Below are 21,339 nucleotides of genomic sequence, written 5' to 3'. Positions count from 1 at the left end.
AGCCTCAAGAAATACAGAATGCAGTCTTCAGCAACCTTTAAAAAAAAATTGCTTGTGTAATCCCTCAGAACAGAGCAACTGTAGGTCACAAATATTGTACTGACTTCTGTGTTTAATCTTAGTGGGAGTCACTTCCATGTTATTTGAGTTCTTTGTGGGAGGAGATGTTTGTGCAGAAGATAAACTACACATTTCTAATGTGATGCAATTGGGACAAAGTTCTGCCTAAAAGTTTAAGCAAACAAATGAGCCATCTTTTCCTATTCCCTGATATCAAAGATGAAAAATTTTAGTGGAAGCTATGTTTTTGGCGTTGTGCAGAGTTGGTGGACTTGTTTGCTGCCTTTGTACAGAACATATAAACCTGGTGTGAACTCCGCAGAATGAGCACTACTTCAGCAGAATTTTAACACTCGACAGGCAAGCAGTGCAGGTATTTAAAATACCCGAGTGTGACATTGTAATTGCCTGGTATAGGGTGGAAAGTAAGAATGATAGTTTACATCATAAAGCTTTGACCTACTGGTTGAGATCCAGTTCTGTCCACAGATGATAACATAGTGAAAGTAAAAACTTTTTTTTGGAAGTGAGAGATTTCTGCTGGGATTTTAATGCCAAGATGACTTCCACGTTCCTGGCAAGGAAAGTGTATGGTAGTCGTTTGTTCGTGCAGCGCTTAATCTGTGTTTAAGTGCATGAATGGTTTTGGTTTCTCTTTCCTTCTGGTTAATTTTTTACCTTTCAGTTTGTGTAATTCAGGAAAATAAAATTGTATCGGGTTAAACTGGTGGTATGTTTAGCCCATTTTTAACTGATGATGGCTATTTAAGGTCTTCTGTTTGGCAGTGCCAAACGTTGGTTTTCTTGATAACATTTTGGTCAAATTAGATGCACGTCTTCCACTTTCCTAACTTGAAATGTAAGCCATACAGCTCTACCTTGCTGCCTGCTATCTGTTGGAGGATTACCATCTCTGTTGTGGGAACACATCAGCTTTAGAAATAGGAAAATTTGGTTTTGGTTTTCTAAAACCAGAAACCTGAGACATGTGAGGAAATGTATTTCTCAAGTGAAGGAGTAATTGCAGCAATTGAAGAAAACAATTCTGGAGGCTTTACTAAAGAGTTTGAAGTCATTACTTCAAATAGTATTCTGTGGAATGTGCATTTTTTCCAGTGAACATAGTTAGATTCTTAGTTTCAGACGTTCCTTGGATTGGGCCTATGAAGTGAAATACAACTATTTGTAATAATGAATTCAGATCCAGAAAACAATTCTTTAAGCAGTGTTAGCTAGTTTATTTTTTGTCTGATTTAGGTAAGAAAGGTGAAAGCTAATGGTGGAAAATTATAGAAGCTCTTCTAAAGAGCTAAGCTAGTTACTCATCTCCTGATTAAAAATTGTGACCCCCTCCTTGCTTTTTTCATTTTAATTATCATGTAATTTGATAAAGAAACTTCTTTCGCTTTTGCTAGCATGGTTTTCTCTGATAGTCTTTGATCCCAACAGTTTGATGTGTACCATGGTTTGTAGCTTGTGAACCTATTTTTGAGTGTTGCTAGAAGTCCTGCGTTGCCTGCTCAGGGGCTGCTGCCCTGGAGCAGCTTCCGTGCACGCTTGTTACCCAAGTTCCTTTTTCTGAGGTGTGACGCCACACAAGGAAGGCTGCTGCTTAAGCTTTCCCACAATAAAAACCAGTATAAATTACATGTACGCTAGGGTTTGATCCCCTTCTTTGTCCTTCCCTCCCTCGGCCTCGACACACCCTCATGTTTTTGGTGCCTTGTTTTTCCTCCGTAACTGTCTTGACTGACTGCTCCAAGCAGCAGTTATTTTCAGTACGTAGAAAAGTTAGGTGTCACCATACCCTTCTGTGTTTTGGGGATAACTTAAGTCATCTTTTATGGTTGTTTTCTGCCCTTGTGGAATTGCACTTAGCATTTAATTTTCTTTTCACATTAGGCTGGGTTTTTGAAAGTCTAGTGCTCTTTTTGTGAATTCTGTGCTAATGGATAGATGTTATCAATTCTACTTCATTCAAATCTAAGTGTTCTATGTTGTAGCATTCCTCCTTCAATGACATGAGCCAGATTGGAATTCCTCTTAAAATTTGAGGGTTCCATGTCGGTTTAGTTGTATTTCCAAAATTGCTATTGTTTATAAAGATGCATGTACTTTTTCTTGACTTGATTAATGGAAATTTTGCTCTGCTTGCCTGTTTTACTGTGTCCTGCTTACATGGGTTACTTACTGAGATTTTCTTTCTAATCTGAATTTACAGACTTTGCTACTGGGTTTTGGGGTAGGAGTTAGAACGATATCCCATTTCTGTAACTCTACCCAGGGGTGGCGTTTCATCATTTTCTAGCATCTACTGTTTTTCCCCCTTTAATCCCTTTAGTTTAAAACATCCATATTTGTTTAATTTTTCTAGGCTTAGAAAGCAGCTAAAAACTTCTGACACCTGACACTGTGAAGCACAGCACTGCATTACATTTTACCCTTTCAGCTTCTTGTGCCAGACTGAAAGAGTAAAATCCTTATGGGTAAAGCCTTTACCAGCACTGCAACATAGGAATGCATATTGTAAATGGTATATGTTATCGTGCGTTGCACAGTAACTTACTCTGTGTGCTTCTTATCAGATTGCCAGGCTTTCTTGCAGTATCTTCTTTAAAATGACTTCTTGTATAACAAGTTTTATGAAACAGGAGTGAAGTGCTACGGCTTTTTTCCTGCACGTTCGGTGGACTGTCCTATTAAAAGCCAAAAGAGAAGTGTTTAAACTTTACCAGTGTTTTTGCTACTAATGCTTCTGATATTCTGGTATTACGTTTCAAAATCAAGTAAACCTCATGTGAATACAAATAAATTTTTAAATTTTTCATGGAGTATAACAGGTAAATGTGTAGCCTGTGACTAAAACCCAAGCCAGAAGAAGGCTAATGTGCTTTAGTGTTGATAGCTCTTCAGTCTGTTAGCTTAGTCCCTAACACAGGTTAATGAACATGGCTGGCTGTTGTGTATAACTGTGCTGCTAAGGTGGAGTCAGCAGAGCTACTGCTAATGCTCAGGATGTGTTATACAACTGTAATATCAGAGCCAATTCATTTGACACTTTTATTTTTTATTTTTTTTTTATCTTTTATAGTGTGCCGGTCAAATAAAAGTCCGTGGGTCTGTCTGACATGCTCAAGTGTCCATTGTGGAAGGTGGGTACAAAGTGTTAGTATGCAAATCTTTTAATCAGACCTTTACCTTTTTCCTTGTTTGCTTGACTCTGAGGCAGTTTCCTGAATGCCTTATAATTCCCTGAAATAAACCTTTCATGATCTTGTTTAACATTGTATGTTTAATACTAAACACACTTCTTTGCTGCCTTATGAGAGTCCAGCGATTATACGCAACATAATTTTTTTTCTGAAAGAAAAGTATACGGTGAATGTGATTGCTCAGCTCAAAGAGTGCCTGGAGAACTCCTAATTCAGGGGTTTGTTGTAAAGTTCCATTCCGTGAAAGGTTTTTTCTATTGTAATAAGATGAAACCAGTAATAATTCTTGGAAACCCACAAATCCAGAGTTGGCACAGCTTATTTTAAGAAAAACAGCAACTGTCTAGCTTAGACAGAAAATACCTTAAATGTACTGTAGTGTAGTTTTGGAACAAAGTTATTGCCATAACATTTAAGAACTAGCTACCATTGGAATTCCTTCAGAATACATCTGGTTTTTGTCTGTAGTAGTTGAAGTACACCAAAAGAGTTTGTGGAGGAATGATGGAGTCAATGTTTATTCTTTGTCAGGATAATTGTAGAAAATTTGCTGCTACATAAATGTTTGAGATGCACATATTTATGAGGATGCAGTTAGTGTTGACATTTGGACAGTATCTGAGATGTGAACATGTTTTCATCTGTAGGGTAGTGTCTGTGCTGGTGTGCTTCTATTCTGGAAAAGCATCATTAACCTTGGTGACTTTGTCTTTTAAAGTGGATTCAATGAACTCCAGGTTTTGTTTCTTTGATCTGGGTAACAGTAACTGCCACAGTTTTAATAATGTCTCTTACTCAGAGTTTTCAGCACAAGCCCCTTTCTTTTTCTCTATTTATGTATTAATTTATTTTGTAAATGTATACTTGGTGAGAGCAAAGAGGGGGGAGCTACTTCTTGTTAGTGTGATGGTGTGCAATAAATAGTTTTGAATATTTTACTTGTTACTAATTTAAAAAAAAATATGGTTACTGTCCACATATGACCTTTCTTGCGTGCAGTTAGTAGACATTGAGTGAATTACTTAGGCAGTTTGCTTTGACTTTCTGAACTGCTCCCATCCATCAGGAGTAGAAAATAATTGAATTAGAAGAATGTAATATACCTTGCAATGGGAGCACTTTTGATCGTGAAAGCACACAGCATATTCTTCTGTTCAGGTAATGTTTGAAATCAAAGGAAAATAAATAGAGCTTTTCAGATCTTTGCTTGAAGTTCATCCTCCAGGTTAGTCACTGGGAGCATTACTGACTGTGTTACAGCAGCAGAGCATTTCTATGGGAGCATAGCTTTATAAACCTGGCATTTACACTGTTAGGCACAAAACCAAACTCCTGCAAGCACAACTGTCGTATTCTGGTTGTGACAGAATTGCTGCAGGATTGTGCCAGCACAGCAATGTTGATAACTAGTACAGCTGCGTTAGCAGAATTGTTTACACCTGCATGTGAGAACAAGTGTAGAATACAAAGACCTTCATGTGGAGCATGTGTGGACTTCCTATCTGTTCGTGTGACTGAGCTCAGCAAGCAAGAAATGGGGAAGGAGGGAATTCACCAGAGGTCTGGCCATGCACTTCTAAGTATTAATGATTTTTCAGCTGATACTTAGGGCTCTTGCATTTGTAATCACACTTTTTGTTTTAATTAAAGATACTTAATTTTCTAGATCTCAAATTCTGAGTGTGAAAATACTCATTGTGTCAGCAAAAGAGCTGTAGGTTTTAAAATTTCTTTTTCGGTTAATGTGGCCCCAAGCCCTAGAGCCTTTCATTTTCATGAACTTTAGAAAACATAGAATGCGCTAACGCTAAATCCTGCTGCAGAGTGGGAAAGCTTTAAGTGCTTGTGCTTTCATATGGGGGTCAGCACACTGTTAATCACAAACATGATGAGTGCTGGATGGTAAAGAAAGTAGAGCTGTAAGAAAAGTATATGGGAAAGCAATATGGAGAAGAACCACGTTACAGGTATGGCAAAAGGGAGCTAATGATTTTCTTGGTCGTGAAGGTGCGTCAGTCATTAAGGGCCCAGGTCCTGGGGTTTGGTACAAGGATGCCAGTTTGTGGTTGCTATGAAGGAGATGGAGAGATTAATTTGGACAACACGGGTGAGTAAAGGGATAAAAAAATCAGAAAATTGAACCAATGTTTTCACACAGGTCAATTGCTTATTTTAATGCCTGTATAAACATTGGATACTTACTAGGCTGCCTTTTTTCTTCTGTTTTCAATGAATGCTTGTTAAGTAACTGTTTAAAAGAATAATACTTTTTTTGTTTGTTTTTAATTTATTTTAGATATGTGAATGGCCATGCAAAAAAGCATTATGAAGATGCACAGATTCCTATGACCAATCACAAGAAAACAGAAAAACAAGAGAAAGTTCAGCATACTGTGTGTATGGATTGCAGTAGTTACAGTACATACTGGTAAGGGTTTAAATGCTGTAAGTTGACAACTTTTTACATACTAGAAGGTGAAAGCTTCAGACTGTTGTAGACCATTGTATTGCATGCATTTTTGAGCATTTAACCTCCTGATTTCCAGACCTAGCTGTTTAAAAATAGTTACGAAATAACCTTTTGCTTTTGCATGCATACGTAGCACTGGTTGAGGCTAAACTTCGGCATTTCAAATGACCTAGCAGAAACACTCTGAAATAAATGTTATTTATGTGGTTTGGAGTTGCTTCTGTTTGCTTTGAAGTGTATTGAGAAACTAACCTTTTAATTGCAAAAGCTGCTGTTTGGTTGTAATTACTCCTTCCATCAAATTGGTGAGTCTTTTGCATACCCTTTATTTGTCAGAATATCAGGAGGTAATAATCAGGAGGAACCTGTCGTTCCTGCTGAAGAGATGTGAACTTGAGGGAGGTGTGTGTGTGTGGTGTTTAGGGTTTTTTTCTGATACCAGCTTTTTTTTCTTCACTCTGAAAGAAAGTGTGCTTTCTTTTGGAGATTTTGTGCAACATGTATGAGTTTCAGAAAGTGATGGATCCTGTTGGGAAGCAGCATCAAAACTCTGGGAAGATTAAGTAGCAGAATCGCCGAAGTGTTTTGTTCCTAACAGAAGCATGGCCTGGGCTCGTATATTCTATAGTTTCTTAAGAGTGAGATATGAGCACTGTTTAGGGAGATGGAATAGTTACTCTGGTAGTGTCAGGTTCCCTATCTTCCCTGTTCCTCCAAGAGCAAAGACTGGAAGTTATTGAAAGCAATGCTTGTGTGCGTTCAGTGGCTTCCATCCTCTGCACCCCTAAGCAAACCTGTTGACAGCTGCTTCCCCATCTCCTGTTGGCTCCATGGTTTCCCATGAATGTTGTTAGTTCTGTGGTGTGGCAGTGCAGGATTTGAACAGTGCAAATCTCCTGGAAATCTGCATTATGGTCTTGTAAAATTACTGAGTAAATAGCTCCACTGATAGGTATTTTTTTGAGATAATTGGGTTTCTTTTGTGTACTTCATCAGGGAAAAATCTGTTTGCTGAATTTTGGGTATCCAGCTTTATGAGGAATACTTCTGTAACAAATATCTTTATCCTCTGCAAGTAAAGTACAGTTAAGTGGTCTCACCTGAAGAAATTTTGTTAGGAGCAACTCAAAAATTATTCAGATGGTGCATGGAGCTGCACAGAAGAAAGGTTTGAGTAGCTTTGTGATGTATGGGGATTTTGTTTCTATTTACATTTTATTTAAATTACCAGCATTTTCATCTGCTCCTATGTGAAAACATTAAGAAACATAACTTTTTCCCAGGTGGTATGTATGCACAGGTTACCAGCAGTGGAACAGCCATGGGAAGCTAATTCCACTTTCCCAATTAATGTTGGTAACAACTGAGTTCAATGTTGTGGCTTTTTGTTTTTGGTGTTTTTGTTTTTGTTGTTGTTTTTTTTGTTTTAAGTATGACCTGTCTTCTAGTCACTCTGAAGGTAATAATATGTGGAGGAACTTTAAGCAGGGTATTTGAAGTCTTTATTATAAAATCTCCATTTACATTTTTAAGACTTGCTGAGGCTTGATACCAGCAAGTCAGAGCACCCTGCTGACCTTATCCAAAACTGAATGTGGGCATTGCAAAACAATGGCAGCCAAGCAGAGACTGTGGGATCTGTTCGTGAAAGAAACTGTGCTTGTGAGGAGCAGGTAGGCGTGCACTCGGGAAGCTCACTGGTGTTTCACAGCATATTTGTGGTAAGACAGATGAGAAGCAGTTTGGCATGTGCTATCTTTTCTGCTGTAATTGAAGTAGAAGGCTGAGTCATCTATGGATGAACTGGAACTAATTGTAGAGCTTTGCCTTGGGGAGTTCCTGTTGCATATAATTCACTAGCAAATTATAACTCTCCTATGTTAATATGAAGCTGAACAAGTTTCAAAAGCAATGTATCTTTGCTTTCATTTAGGATATTTCAGTGTTTTGTCACCAGATAATCAGGAAAAGATTGTTTTTGTAACAGGTTTTGTTATTGCACCTGTTGTTTTTCAGTGGAAATGAGTTTAAGATGTGTAAAGATGAAGCAGAAAGCATTCAGACCAGCTTCTGCCCCTTTGTTTCAGAGTACTGTAGGGACTGCTATCAAATAGTGCTTGCCAGTTAAAGCAAATAGTTGAGCGAATTCAAGTCATAACTAGCTACTGTGGCGACTGAATTTCAAAATGTTGTGTTAGCTTCTTCGGTGCAGACATGAATCCAGTAGACGGTGCTATGTTTATGCAATGATGTTTCTTTTAAGCGAACTTTTATTTGAAGACTAATATTTTGTGCTAGCAATGTGGGCAACCTCAATAATTTGGAAGTCAAGAAAATACCATCCCAAGACTTAATTGAATTCTACTTCTACAGTGAAAATAATGGAGGTATTTTGATGTGGTGCTGGCTTTTATATGTTTATTTGCAATTTTGTTTGCCATGCAGAGTTGAGTAGGATACTCTTGTTCCATTTTTATCCTATGGATCCCAATTTACTGTGTTCCCTTAGCATGCATGATAGTAGTGGTGAACAAGCCTGTATGGGCTCTTTCCTAAGCAGAAAGCATTTAATCCTCTGCTTTTCTTTGTCCATGTCATAAACTTTCATGAAGTCATGAGAGCACAGGCCGGGGTTTGCCTCAGCTATTCTTGTCAGTCCAAGGGGAAGAAATATTATGTGACTGTTGAAGCTACCATGGTTTATTGAATTTTGTTTCTAGTTCACATGCAATCTTGCTGTAAACCAGAACCAGATCAAGCAGTCTCCTGTAACTGCATTTCAGCTTGGACATCTAGGTGTGTATGTCGTCTTTTAGGTGGTTGCAAGCTTTCAGCATAGCTTTGAAAGGAAAATATTTCAGTTCTGGTGGAAGGGTGGTTAATTTTGATTTTTTTTTTTAGTCTGAGATGACATTTTTATTGTATTTATGATTTTGGTAATGTTTTGAAAAATACAGACATGCTGGAGGTGTCATTAAGTATTGGGCAACTAGGCATTTGCTTTCCAGGGGGTTTTGATCTTTTTCTATGTCCTCCTGTTTGCCTGTTCAGCTTTCACAGCGGAGAAGTTGAGTAGATGTTGATCTCTTACTTGTTATGAGAGTACAACTGTCTTCTTGGTTCTTTGGTCACTTTTGAGACAGTAGATGCAATACTAGATCTTCAGGCTGACTTATATTTGAGACCGTAAGCACTGAGAAAAAACAGACTCCTGAATTCCACTTTTTGGAGATAATCAGCACAAAGAGTTCACAAGAAGTACAGATCTCTTTTCAGACTGTTGCACGGTGCTTTCTCCTGCTGTGTCAGTGGTGGTTTTTCTGTGCACGACAAGTAAAATGATATGTGTAAGAAGCCTGCTTTCAGAAATAAGTTTCCTGAAAGAGGACTCTTGTAAATTTGTTTTCTTGGTTAGCACAGAAGTAGAAAAGCTGCCCTGTTAATGTATTTGCATAATAGGTTTCCCATGTTCATTTAATCCCAACACAATTTGCAGGTCAGATTTCTGACCCGTTAGCCTCCTTGTTATCACTTAAAGGGACATGGTTGTGCTCATGTCCGTGTCTCCCCAGCCCCCTGCCCCGGGCTGATGTTAAAATAACTTTAACTTTTACTGTTAAAAAAGGACTTTAAAAAAATCCTTTCTTAGTCTTTTGTGATGGTGGTTCTGTTTATAAAACAGGCTTATGGTGCTAGCACATGAGCATCCAAAGGTAAGATTGCTCTGGGACCATTATTTTGCATTCCACCAGTCAGTGGAAACTGAAGAAGGTAAAAAGGCTTTTATCAAGACAGTAAAACTCGAGTTCTTAGTGTACTCATATAAGGTGTTAGCACAACTAAGGAAATGGGTTTTCTTAATTTTTCCTGTCCTGTAATTCTTCAAATCTGGGATTTTAAACATGGCATGAAGCTCTGTAACTTACTGAGATGGCCAGCACTAAGCGTAAGTGCTCCCCAGAGCAGTGCATACATTCACTGGCTTGCTGCCATTTCAGCAGCAAAGCAGGCCAGAAAAGACCAGCCCTTGGAGGTAGCAGAGGTGCTAAAAATAGAAAGTGTATAGAGAAGAAAATACATATAAGGGACCCTCCACGAAGTACAGAATTCTCTCTGCTAAAAGCATATTGTGGAAATTCTGTATGCAAAAAGGTGTATTGTTGATTGGTGATAATCCTGAGGATCATGAATTAAACATCCTTTGAACGTCAGCTGCACGTATAGGAAGTAATGTATTAGCAGGTTACCTTTAAGGTCTGGGCTTAGCAAATTTTAAGCTATTAAAGCATAAACTACTTTCTATGCTGTTTAAATCATTTATGCAAAATAGATTGGTACTAGTGCTGCTGTTTCTAGTAGTTGTGCTGAATCCTCCATGTTGCAAGGGAGGTGGTTTAAAAAAACCTGCCCATTAAAAAGAGAAATAGAAGAAGCTTGTCTTATTTTTAAGTGAATCTTGAACTTACTTTTCCACTGTTGCAAGGACCCTGATGTTTAATGATGTATTTGGTTTTATTCCTCATCTTGGGGAAAGTGCTAACTTGCAGTTTTAAATAAAGATGTAACTGGTGTGTGAGATCAGACTAAAAATAAGTTTAACATGATCTTTAGGGCGTCGGAGCAAGTACTGAATCATCGTTCAGCAGTACGTTGGCTTAGAGGCTTTCAGTGAGCTTGCATCTGCTTTCATTCCCCATTTATAAACGTAGGTAGCTACACAACTACAGTAACAACGTACTTGTGGTAGTGTAACAGAGCGTGTGGGCAGGCTTGGTGCTGGGGGGGAGTGGGACTGTGCTGATCCACCTGCACCATGCTTACTGGTGCTTGGCTCTGGTGGCTGTCCCTGATCTGCGGTGTCCGGCCAGAGCGACAGAGGCGGGGACACTTTGTTAGGTGATTGTAGGTGGCTGATGTAGCTGAACAGGGCTACTTAAAACATGGCTGAAAAATAAACATGTTTATTAAATTAATAAACAATTTTATATTATTGGGACTTCTTCCCAAACTAACTAGGTCTGTGGCAATCTTTTTGAGAGGAAAAAAAAAAAAAGAAAAAAAGCTACTGCCAGCAATAGAATTATCTTAGTAATTTCTAGATCTTGCGTAAGTATCCATAACTGCTGTGTTCAGTGTTTGGAAATCTTGAGAGTTGTATTACTTTCTCTTCTCAGAGGCAAAAATCAACAGAGATCCTGGACAGACTGGTCTTACAGACTCCTGTCGGTGGCAACGGCCTTTATTTCTCAACTCTGTAGTCTCTTCAAGAATCCAGTGTTTGTGTTAACATTAGCAATACTGTTGCCTTTGAACTACATCATAGATTTATGCAACAGAGAAGGTTGTGAATTCCTGTTGTGCCTGCAGTCGATAGCTTCATTACCTTGTGAAGCAGGATTTGCCCCAGCAAAGGGGTAACCTGCGGTGGTGGGGATGTGCTTCATCTTGGAGTCAGTTCTGTGCCCCAAAAGGAAGGGAGAGAAATAGTTACAGTTCTGATATCAAACATACCCAGAGTTAGTCAGTCGTCTTCCCAGGAAGCATTCAGTTGTCTGCCAGAACGTGAAGCTGCAGTGGGTGCTCACAGTAAGCCCAGGGCTGACAGGTACGTTCAGAGCAGTTACCTCTGTGGGATGTGGGGGAAGGGAAGCTGTGACAAGTCTCTGCTCCCTTTTTGTCGCAGTGCTCTCAAAAGAGCTGGTGCAAGTGTTAAGTCTTTTCTTACCTTCCTGTTTCTCACGCCAGGATATGGGTTAGCTAGTTGTTGAGCTAGCTCTTGGCTAACCCTGCAGGGGTGCTGTGAAATGTCACCTGCCGTTCCTGTGCGCAGCAGAAGGGCTGCCTTGGCTGGCTGCCTCCTTTGGAGAGACCGTGAGGATGCAGTTCTTGGTTTACCAACGTGCAGGTGTGGATTCTGCAGGGCTGGGCTTCCTTACTGACTGCAGCATTTCTTTCCAGTGGTTTTAAGAGATATTTGTCCTTCCTTCCCTTCCGCTTTCTGTTAAAGCCACCCCTGTATACAGGCATCCCCTTTCCTTGGCAGTGGAAGAAAGAGCGTGGATAAGAGGGTCCACATCACTCTGGGATCTCTGTTCCCTCCGTGTTGAGAGCAAGAAATGCAAGGGATTTAAAATACAGCTGGCAGCAGAAGTTAATGCTGTCTTGCAACAGTGTTCTCCTTGTGACAGTTTTCTTTGCTACTTTCTCCTTTCACTTCCTCAAATTGACACCTGCGCTGTGGTATTACCACCACCTACTCAGGAAAATAGTGAAATAAGGGGTGGGGTTTTTTCAGCATTCCTTAAAGGACCCTCAGCCACCCTCTTAGAAGCGGTCTGTAACCTTTGCCTTTGCACTATATGAGGCATTACGAGGTCACAGTTTGAATATTAAATTATAATGAACATCTTTGCTTCTTGGGAAATACGAGGTCTTTGTAGAGCATTATAGGATCGTAGACTTTTGTAACCCTTCTGTTGAGAGACCGTTTTGATTTGGCTTTACATTTGCTTTGAGGCGGTGTGGGGATCAGCTTCTCTATCTTTTTCAGCTAAGTTAAGTTACTTTTGGACACTTGCCCTGAAAAAGCTGAAAATACTAGCTTAGGTTTTGTCAGAGTTTCTGTATATATGAAAACTATATGAGACATTGGGTGATATTTGTGGTTAAAGCATTAAGTGCGAGTTGCTGCAGACTTCTGGTGTGACTTTGGACAAATCACAGAACTTCTCAGTTAACGTTCCCTGGTCTTTTTTCTGTAGTAGAAACTTTTACAGTATGTGTGTATCTGTTCAGCACCTCAGGCTTTAGTGATAGTATTAAAATAAATTGATTTATGCTATACATTCGTAAAGACTTTGTATTCTGTTTACCTGTTGTCAGTTAATCTTTTATGATAAATCTTCTAGATTGTCTACTGATGCTGCTTCTGGTTACACCCTATGTTTGAATTTTTGTTGAACTGGAATTCTGCTTTGGGACAAGCAGTACATTGTGCTTCTGATTTCTAATGAAGAACTGAGCTAGAAGAAAAAACATGTAATAAGATGGTGCCTAAACCTTCTTCTGCTGTTGGGTAGTTTTCAGTGAGGACCAAGCTCAGTATATAGGTGTTGTGCTCTCCTGTTCCCTTCGTAGTCTTCCACTGAGTCACTTCAGTGCTTCCTGCACTTTGGCTTGCATGGCTGTTTTTGGAGTACTTCACTGAAATCCTTTGCACATCCTGATAAATGTTTTTCTTGCAGTTATCGCTGTGATGATTTTGTAGTCAATGATACCAAGCTGGGTCTGGTACAGAAGGTCAGAGAGCACCTACAGAACTTGGAAAAGTAAGTAGTTTGTTTACATCCAGACTGCTTTGGGTAGACCAGTAATACTGCATCATTTAAGTGGTATTTCTGTTTTATATGTATTTACATATTTAATACGTATGTACATTTTGTTCCTTGTATGCATGTGATACTAGGTATGTTTACGTATCCTTTTCATCGCTGAGAAGCAGAGGTGCAGAGTGAAAGGATTTGACTGATCTTGTACGTTTTGTTTCTTATACAGTGATACAGGAATATAGATATAAATTAACTTGCTTGCTGCCAAGCCAAAAATTACTGTCTTTCCCATATAAATGGGAGAGAATTTCCAAAACCAGAATAAATTTCTGGAACAAGTATATTGAAGTGAAAATTGAAAATGGAGGTGGAAGTAAGTCTTCATGTTGATAGTGTAGTTTGGTTTCCAAACAAAAAGATAAAGAAGGCTTATGAATTTGGAATTGTACAGAAGAGACGTCGTTTTGCTCTGCCTTTGGCACTGTTCACTGAAAGGGAGGTACTGCAGCCCTTGTGATGCAGGTACTGTGGCCACTGCTAGATAGCAAATAGTCTTTTCCCGGTTTGCTTGGAAACCTTGTATAATACCAAACAGAAGTACACGTGTGCACAGTGCTTCCAGATAACATGCCAGTGCTCAAGAGTTCAAATAGGTCCTCCTAAGAAAGCTCTCTGATTTTGGGAAATCTCTGGATCCTCTCTGCGGTAAGTGTGTGTTGTGGGTTAACCCCAGCTGGCAACTCGGCCCCACTGCGCTGGTGGGCAGGGGGTGGGAAGAGAGAAGGTGGGAAAGCTGATGGGTTGGAACAAAGATGGTTTAACAGGTAAAGCAGAAGCGGTGCAGGGACAAAGCAACCCAAGGGATTCACTCACCGCCCTGCGGGCAGGGTTCGGCCGTGGCCAGGGCTGCAGGGCTCCGTCGCCCTGACGGCTGCTTGGGAAGGCCAGCGCTGTCACTCCGAACCTCCCCCCCTCCTCCTCCTGCCCCTGGCTTGTACGGCATGGCATGGCATGGCATGGCATGGTACGGGGCACCCCCTGGGGCTGCCGTGCCCCCTCCCCACTGCTTGTGCCCCCCAGCCTGCCCACGGTGGGGTGAGGTGAGCAGCGGCCAGGCTGTGGCTCGGGGTGAGCTGCTCGGCACAGACACTCCCCCCCCAGCCCCCGGCTGCGCAGGGAATAACTGTCCCAGCCAAACCAGCACTGTGGGTCACTTACTCTATAGGTAACTTAACTTTTTCATTATTTTCTATCCTCTTTTTGATGGGTTTCTCAGGTATGTAATGAGATGTAAAGATGTTTAAGCATAATGAGAAGTGCCCATGAGTATTTCAGAAACATCCAGGAGATCCAACTCTTTGAGAGATAAATGATACTGTGGAGGCTTCCATTGTGTGTGATAACAGTTTTTGAATGTTTGGAGGGCTTTTTAATTAAAAAATAAATAATAAAAAAAAAGCACCGCCACACACCCTGAAATCTGCCACAAGTTGTGATTTTGCTGTTGCATTAGAAAGAAATCATAAACTGGTAGAATCGAGGGGCTAGTAATTACCAGTGATGTGGAAAAGAATAATTAACTGTTGTTGTAACTTTGTATTAGTATTACACTTAAATATTACTTACGTTTTAAGTAAGAGAAGTCAGCTGTAATACACAAGTGCTAGCACTAGACATATTTTTGATTTCTGGTAACCCTACTTTGTGCTGATTTTTGAAGTTATCTTTCTAAAGGCTTAGATGATTCTTCTGACAGGAGTATTTAATGGAAAATTCTGTGTTAAATATTCCATGATTAAGGAAAAATGTCAATATTTTAGATGAAAAGTAGCATGCTAATAAGGTGACTTTACAGGGTGTGTGCTGTAGCATACGTAACTTAATGGCATTAACTCGGACATTAGTGTTGAAAATAAGACGCGCATCTGTGCTCAGAAGGAGATTCAGTCTGTTTTAGACTATGAAAAGCGTGTGTTGCAATGGGGAAGCTCTTTGCTGTCTTAATGGCATCTGATGGCAGATGTAATCGCTGTGTTAAACATTAGGATGATTATCTGTTGTCCATTTCACAGGATATTTTGTGTTTATAGTAAGTAACCCCTTAATTACTTTCCAACAGTTCAGCCTTTACATCAGACAGACATAGGAAAAGAAAACTATTGGAAAACTCATCTCTGAACAGCAAGCTATTAAAAGTAAACGTAAGTATGACAGATTCTGCTACAGTGAGTTTAAGGGTTTTTTCTAAATCTGCTGAGTCTTATAGTTGGCCAGGACTTTAAATACTTAGTTACCCAAATTCTTGCTGTATTTTGTCTTTCTCTTCTCCTGACTGCACACCTAGATATTTTTGATATATTGAAAAGTATGTTTGATATTCTGCTGCATTTCTGTTGACCTGGACTTTGAGCTTCCTTGCACTTAGGAAGGGTTTCGTATCGAGATGGAGCTTCAGAGCAGTTTGAGCTTGGTGGGATCAGCAAAATTGGAAGGAGCTAGTACCTATTGGGATGAAAACAGGGATAGACACAAGGCTTTCTTCTCCTGAGCAGACAGGGGTGTTTTGTCTCTCTTTTTCTTTGGTGGGTGTGCTTGGTGTTTGTGGTTGGGTTTTTTTGGTGGTTTTTTTTTGGTTTTTTGGTTTTTTTTGTACTGCAGAAGGCAAAGAAGCAGGTGCCCGTTCTTTTGACTAGGGGGATAAAAGAGTAATTGTTAGGAAAGTAAAAAAAAAAAAAAAAGACAAAATTTTGAAAGACATCAGTTAAACTTGCTTTCAAAAGGAGCTGTGGACTATTCTGAAAGCTTTTCTTACTCTGATCTCTCACCTTCAGATCTGCAGAACAGCACTCAGGAGAGGATGATCCAGCCCTTGTTCGGTAGCTGAAGGGCTGCATAGTTTCTTCCAAACAAAAATTGCTTCAAACCAAATGTCTCTTTTTCCACAGTTTGGGTTGAGGGAGTTTCTAATCTTCAGAACTTCCCCTAGATTTTAGGGGGGGGAGAGGGGAAATACTGACCCTGCTGTATGCAGCTGCTTCATCTTCCCCCTGGGCAGAGGGAGTGGCAGAGCAGAGCTGTTCTCCTTGGCCCGGGGGCTGCAGGGCAGCGCTACTCAAAGGGAGCTGAAGCAGTCGCTGTCATCAGCTCTGAGGAGCAATTACCTGATTGCAAAGAGAAGGATTTATCTAGAGGAGTATGAATAGAAATAAGGGGGTGGGGTGAGAGCAAAACAGTCTGTTTCTGTTTTGCAAAGTCTGTAGCAGTGTGGTTACTTTAAAAATGCACTACCTACAGTCAGTTTAGGGTCCTCTGAATGTGCCGTCCTGATCTTGGGGTGATTGAGGGAGCCTGTGACAAATAGTGGGTTTTTTTGCTGTGGCAACACACAGCATCATTGTCTGGAAAAACTCAAAGCCAGAGAAAACTAGAAGGAAAATTCTGGACAACATTTAGATACAGAGAAGACAGAATTAGAAAGCATGAACTAAATGCTGCTTTTATTCTTAGGCTGTGCTGTTTTCTTTTCTCAGTTTGATTAATACTTGAATATCGCCCGTGGCAACAGATGATCTTTTTATTGTTGGCACGTTGGATCCTTATCTAGAAAAGACAGGGCGCTGCTGTTTGCATTAGTAACTGTGCTGTCTCACCCTGGGCAAGAGTGAGAAAAGAATATGCTAAGGATGCTGTGATGTTTGTACTTAAAAGTTTTCTTCCTTTATTGGAAAGCAGGTCTCTCTTTATAAACAATTCTTACGAAATTGTAAATTGCCTATGTAAATGATACTTTTTTATTTTAACAACATATACACAAATATCTGCTGTCATTAGTTTTTCACTAAAGATGACGTTTGTGGTAGATTTGGGGAGGAAAACAAGTTTTATTGGAATGTTGAACACCTTTGGTAACCTGGATTTGTATGCAGTCTTTGGTGTCAAGAAGTATGTTGAGATCCTACTACTAAAAGATAGTCTAGCTTCTAAATTCTGTTAGAACAATGAAGAATGCTCTAAAATATCGTGAACTTCCAATGTCATATTTTGTAGACAATTGAATGTGTCCCAAGTATTGCAGATTCTAGAAGTTGTAAGTGCAACACTGTCCATGTTTCTCTTCCCTCTCCTCCCAGCCCACCCTGAAGATCATTTGGCAAAAGCAAGCTCATCTGTGGGTAACATTGCTCTAACCTGTTGAGAGTTCTAGACTGTGAATGATTTATGTTTTGCTTCTCTTCATTCAACACATCACTTCTGTTGCACAGTCTTAACTTGGCTGTTTCTTTCCCAAATAAGTGCTGTTGTCTGGCTTTCAAAAACCCCTGGCTACCACAAAACCCCACCAGGACAGCAGGGTAATGCTGGTGACTTAAAACCAAGCTGCAGGCTGCCTTACTGTGCATATTAGACATGAGACTACATGGATAAGGGTTGGTGTTTTCAGTTTTCAAAGGCACTTCAGGGGAAATTGCTGTCCTGTCCAGTTCTCACTGAGCATTATTGGAACATATATACACACAAGTACTTTGCAATGAAAGTTTCATGTCAAGTTGGAGCTTCAAGGCAGTTTGAGTTGGTGAGGTGGTTGCTTTGGCTTTGAGACTGCACTTTTCAAACAGTGAAGTTTGTTATTATTTACATCTATGCCAGTATACCAGCAAACAGCTCTGGGGGGACAAAGTGGGGGAGCAGCAATAAGCCTTTCTTTAATTTACCCGTTCTTGTTTGCAGGGAAGCACCACTGCCCTTTGTGCCACAGGCCTTCGGAACCTGGGGAATACATGTTTCATGAATGCAATCCTTCAGTCGCTCAGGTACTTCCGAAGCTTTCTCCATGACTGTGAGAGTGGTTGTGTGCTGTAGCATTAGGCAAGTGAATTTGGCAAGTTGCCACTGTACGAGAGTGTACCTGGATTTGCAGGACGGGGGGTGTGCAGGTGCCATGAAGCTGTGTTTTGCGGTGTGGGACTGCCCGTGATGCAGCGTTCCAGAGGAAGCCTGCCATATCCTCAGTGGAAAGCGAGATTGCCCTTTTATTGCTGAGGCTGTTGAAACTTGTTGATGCTTAGGGTTGCTGTGAAAGCAGAGACAGTGCTTTGAGGGATGGGGTCTCATGAAGGGGCTAGGGGAACGGTTTCTGCAGTGCTGAGATGTTAGACTGCGTTTCATTGCTGCCAAGACTACTGCTGCTCTGTAATTGTCCTTTTGCATTTCCCAATTTGCCTGCTTCACTGGGAGACTGCCACTATAGCAGGACTAATCGGTCTCCGTTCTGTTTTCTATCATTCAGGGTTCACCGTCAGGAGTTGAGGCACATACTTTTCATGTTCCTTACTGGGACCGTGGTGGCAGAGGTTAGAATTGATTGGTGGCGGCAGACATGGAGTTAACTTCTCCTCTGCAGATGCAGCCTGCTTTGTTAGGGAATGGCTTCCGATACCTCAGTCTGTCATGGTGTCTTAGTCAAAGCAGAGCCAAAATGTAGTTATTTCAGGTAGTTGGGATGATGATATTTACAGATCTGTTCAGTTGTTTACAGGAGATGAGTATTTGCTCTACAGTATTTCTTCTCTTTTGTACTGCTATCCTCTATCACTGCATGAAGTTGTGTTTATGCATTTCAAAGAGCAAGTTCCAGAATACATAATATTCTCTTTATTCTCTGCTCTTCAAGGATTTAATTTATTTTTTCCTTTTTCCATAGTAACATTCAACAGTTTTGCTGTTACTTCAAAGAGTTGCCTGCTGTGGAGCTGAGGAACGGGAAGACGGCAGGCAGGCGAACATACCATACCAGGAGCCAGGGAGATAACAATGTGTAAGCTGCATGTTCCTTGTTAGCACAGAACTGCTGGAAACTTTTATGGAAAGCAGCAAATGCTTAGGTGGTAGAGCCACTACATGCTTTCAGTGCTGCAGAATCATAATAAAAGTGATTCATGGGGTACAGAGTCACAGAAAAATACTGGCTGTACAAAAAACACAAAAACCCAAGCTTGCAGTTTGCTGGTGCTGCAGTGGGAAGCGGTCAGATATATCAGAACTGGAGAGTGACTGTATTGAAGGTTAAGAAGTGCTAGTTATATGTACTCCAGACATGTTACTTAATTCCAGCTAAAATACAGTCATGGGGATGTGTCTTTAAGTGAACATACTACAAAAACAAACAAAACCAAACCCCTAAAAAAATCTGAGTAAGCGATTCACAATCTGTAGCTTGGTTGAGCAGGTGTTAAGGGAGGGATGTTAGCAGAGTCTACAGGAAAGTGGTGAAAGGTGGATAGATTTCCATGGGAGTCCTCAACATCAGAAATGTGATTTTCCTAACCTTTGTCTCTCTCCAGTGTTATGGGTAGGATTTTGGACATAAAATCTTTGAACTACTGGAAAGGATATTTACCCAATCATTACAATCTTAGCCAAAGTAATGTCTGGTATTTGTACCATTGAGCTAATAAACCTATAAGGGTTATAATACAAACCCAAGTTAATCACCAGCTTTTACTTTCTTTCCAGTTCATTGGTGGAAGAATTCAGAAAGACCCTCTGTGCTTTATGGCAAGGAAGCCAAACTGCATTTAGTCCAGAGTCTTTATTTTACGTTGTTTGGAAAATCATGCCAAATTTTAGGTAAGTTGTAAAATAAGAAAAGTATTCTTGATTGCAGCCTAGTATTGCTGGTGTCCTACTCTAAAGTTTGCTGAATCCATGGGGTGTACTTTATGCAGCTTTCCCATATGCCCACAAATTGAAAAGGATGTTCGCTTTGACAGTTTGTTGTTCATCGGTAGTGCTTTTTTTTTCCCCCAGCCTCCTACCATGTGCTACATGTCTGTCCTCTCTGACACTGCTACATCTCAAATACTAAAATAGTAGTAGTTGTACATTTGAGCCAGTGTTCCAAATGGCAGAAAGAATCAAGATAATGACTGGTAGATAAGTGCCAAGTGCGTGGTGTTGACAGAACCCAAGTTTGGCTGCAATAAGAAGGTGATGTAGTCAGATCAAAAAAGAAACAGCACCTACAGGCCTAAATGCAGACATACTGGCTGAAACTTCCTTGATTCTCTCAAAATACTGTACTCACCAGTTGGACGTGAACTAATGGCTATAAGAAAAAAAAATCTTGTGCATAATAGGCGTTTTGTGCCCATACTGACAAAAAAAAAAACAAAACACGATAAAAAGAAAGGCAAAAAGAAGGTTACCCAAGTAAATCAGTGTCGTTCCTCTCCAAGGTCTCCCTGTCCTGGCCCCTGAACTTCTTTCAAAGGAGCACTGAAACCTGTTAGGATATATTGTGATGAAGGTAAGTTGCTCCATGTTCTCAGACAGTAAAGATGTTCTGTTATGTGACATCTCCAGCAGTGCTGAAAAGATGCTGTGAACACATCTGCTCAATCAGTAACTGAATAACGCTAATCTGTTTATTCTTTCCTTCACGCTGCCAAATATGTTTCACTTGGCTTACGAGAATCAAGGAAGTTTAATACCAGTAGTTGCAAGGAGTGACCAAAACATGATAGGCAAATGCTCATCATCCATAATGTCCTTGACCAGTTTCCCTATTACAGTCTTCACTATAATTCTTGTTAGATTGAGAAACCAGTTCATTAGTTCCTCAAGCAAATTTTCAGCACTGTGGGTTCTATCACAGCTTTTACAATAAAAAGTGGTTTGTTGGGGTTCTCCCCCTTCCCTTTTTGTTCCCAGTTAGCTGGGAGCATGTCTGTGATTGACTGATAAGAGAACTCATTAAATCATACGGAGAATAGGCAGCTGCTCAGTAGATCTCCACTCCCACATGATCCGAGGAGAGAATTTGAACAGTGCTTAATTGTACCTTGTAAAAAAAAAAAAAAAAATCCTACCTTGTGAGATTGGGAGGAGAGGGTGGGTGGGCATACATGTGAAAGCAAGCTAGAGGCAGTAGTGGGTTAACAGCAAACATCTGCTTTGGCTTGTGCTTATGGAGCCTGAAGTGATGGGGCAGGGGTAGGAAACATGGTTTAATTGTTGTAGCCCAGAGAGTTTTGGTTGTTAAAGGCAAGTTGTGCCTGCCTCTGAGAACTGCAAGTGCTGTTCTTCTTGCAGAAGGCTACAGAAGAAACTGCTGCTGATGCACTCCATGGCTCTCTGTCTCTTACTGCATACAGAATATAATTTATGGTTACTGTAAGCACAGCTGGGGTGGCTCTGGGCTCTAATCCTGCTGCGGAAGTCCTGCCTCCTGACTGTTGGGCAAAGTCTGCTGCTGTCGTGCTGCATGTTG

The 21,339-nt window shown here is 40.4% G+C and overlaps 1 protein-coding gene across 6 annotated transcripts in view; it reads left to right on the top strand.

Annotated features, from left to right (window-relative positions):
* The window catches only part of USP3 (ubiquitin specific peptidase 3), a 48,585-nt gene that overhangs the window by 16,580 nt on the left and 10,666 nt on the right, over positions 1-21,339 (top strand). For 5 of the 6 annotated variants that reach the window (XM_080395598.1, XM_080395596.1, XM_080395601.1 and 2 more), the window contains exons 2-8: positions 3,152-3,212; positions 5,569-5,700; positions 12,987-13,070; positions 15,190-15,271; positions 17,799-17,881; positions 18,772-18,885; positions 19,584-19,697. In XM_080395598.1, the coding sequence (XP_080251724.1) occupies positions 3,152-3,212; positions 5,569-5,700; positions 12,987-13,070; positions 15,190-15,271; positions 17,799-17,881; positions 18,772-18,885; positions 19,584-19,697 (670 nt within the window). Of the gene's footprint in view, positions 1-3,151; positions 3,213-5,568; positions 5,701-11,387; positions 11,648-12,986; positions 13,071-15,189; positions 15,272-17,798; positions 17,882-18,771; positions 18,886-19,583; positions 19,698-21,339 lie in introns of those variants that run through there. The other variant, XM_080395600.1, reaches the window with a different exon arrangement.

This window comes from Falco punctatus, assembly GCF_963210335.1.
Source record: "Falco punctatus genome assembly, chromosome: 7".
In the NCBI taxonomy this organism is placed as follows: Eukaryota; Metazoa; Chordata; class Aves; order Falconiformes; family Falconidae; genus Falco; species Falco punctatus.
This window is presented reverse-complemented; position numbering and strand designations above follow the sequence as displayed.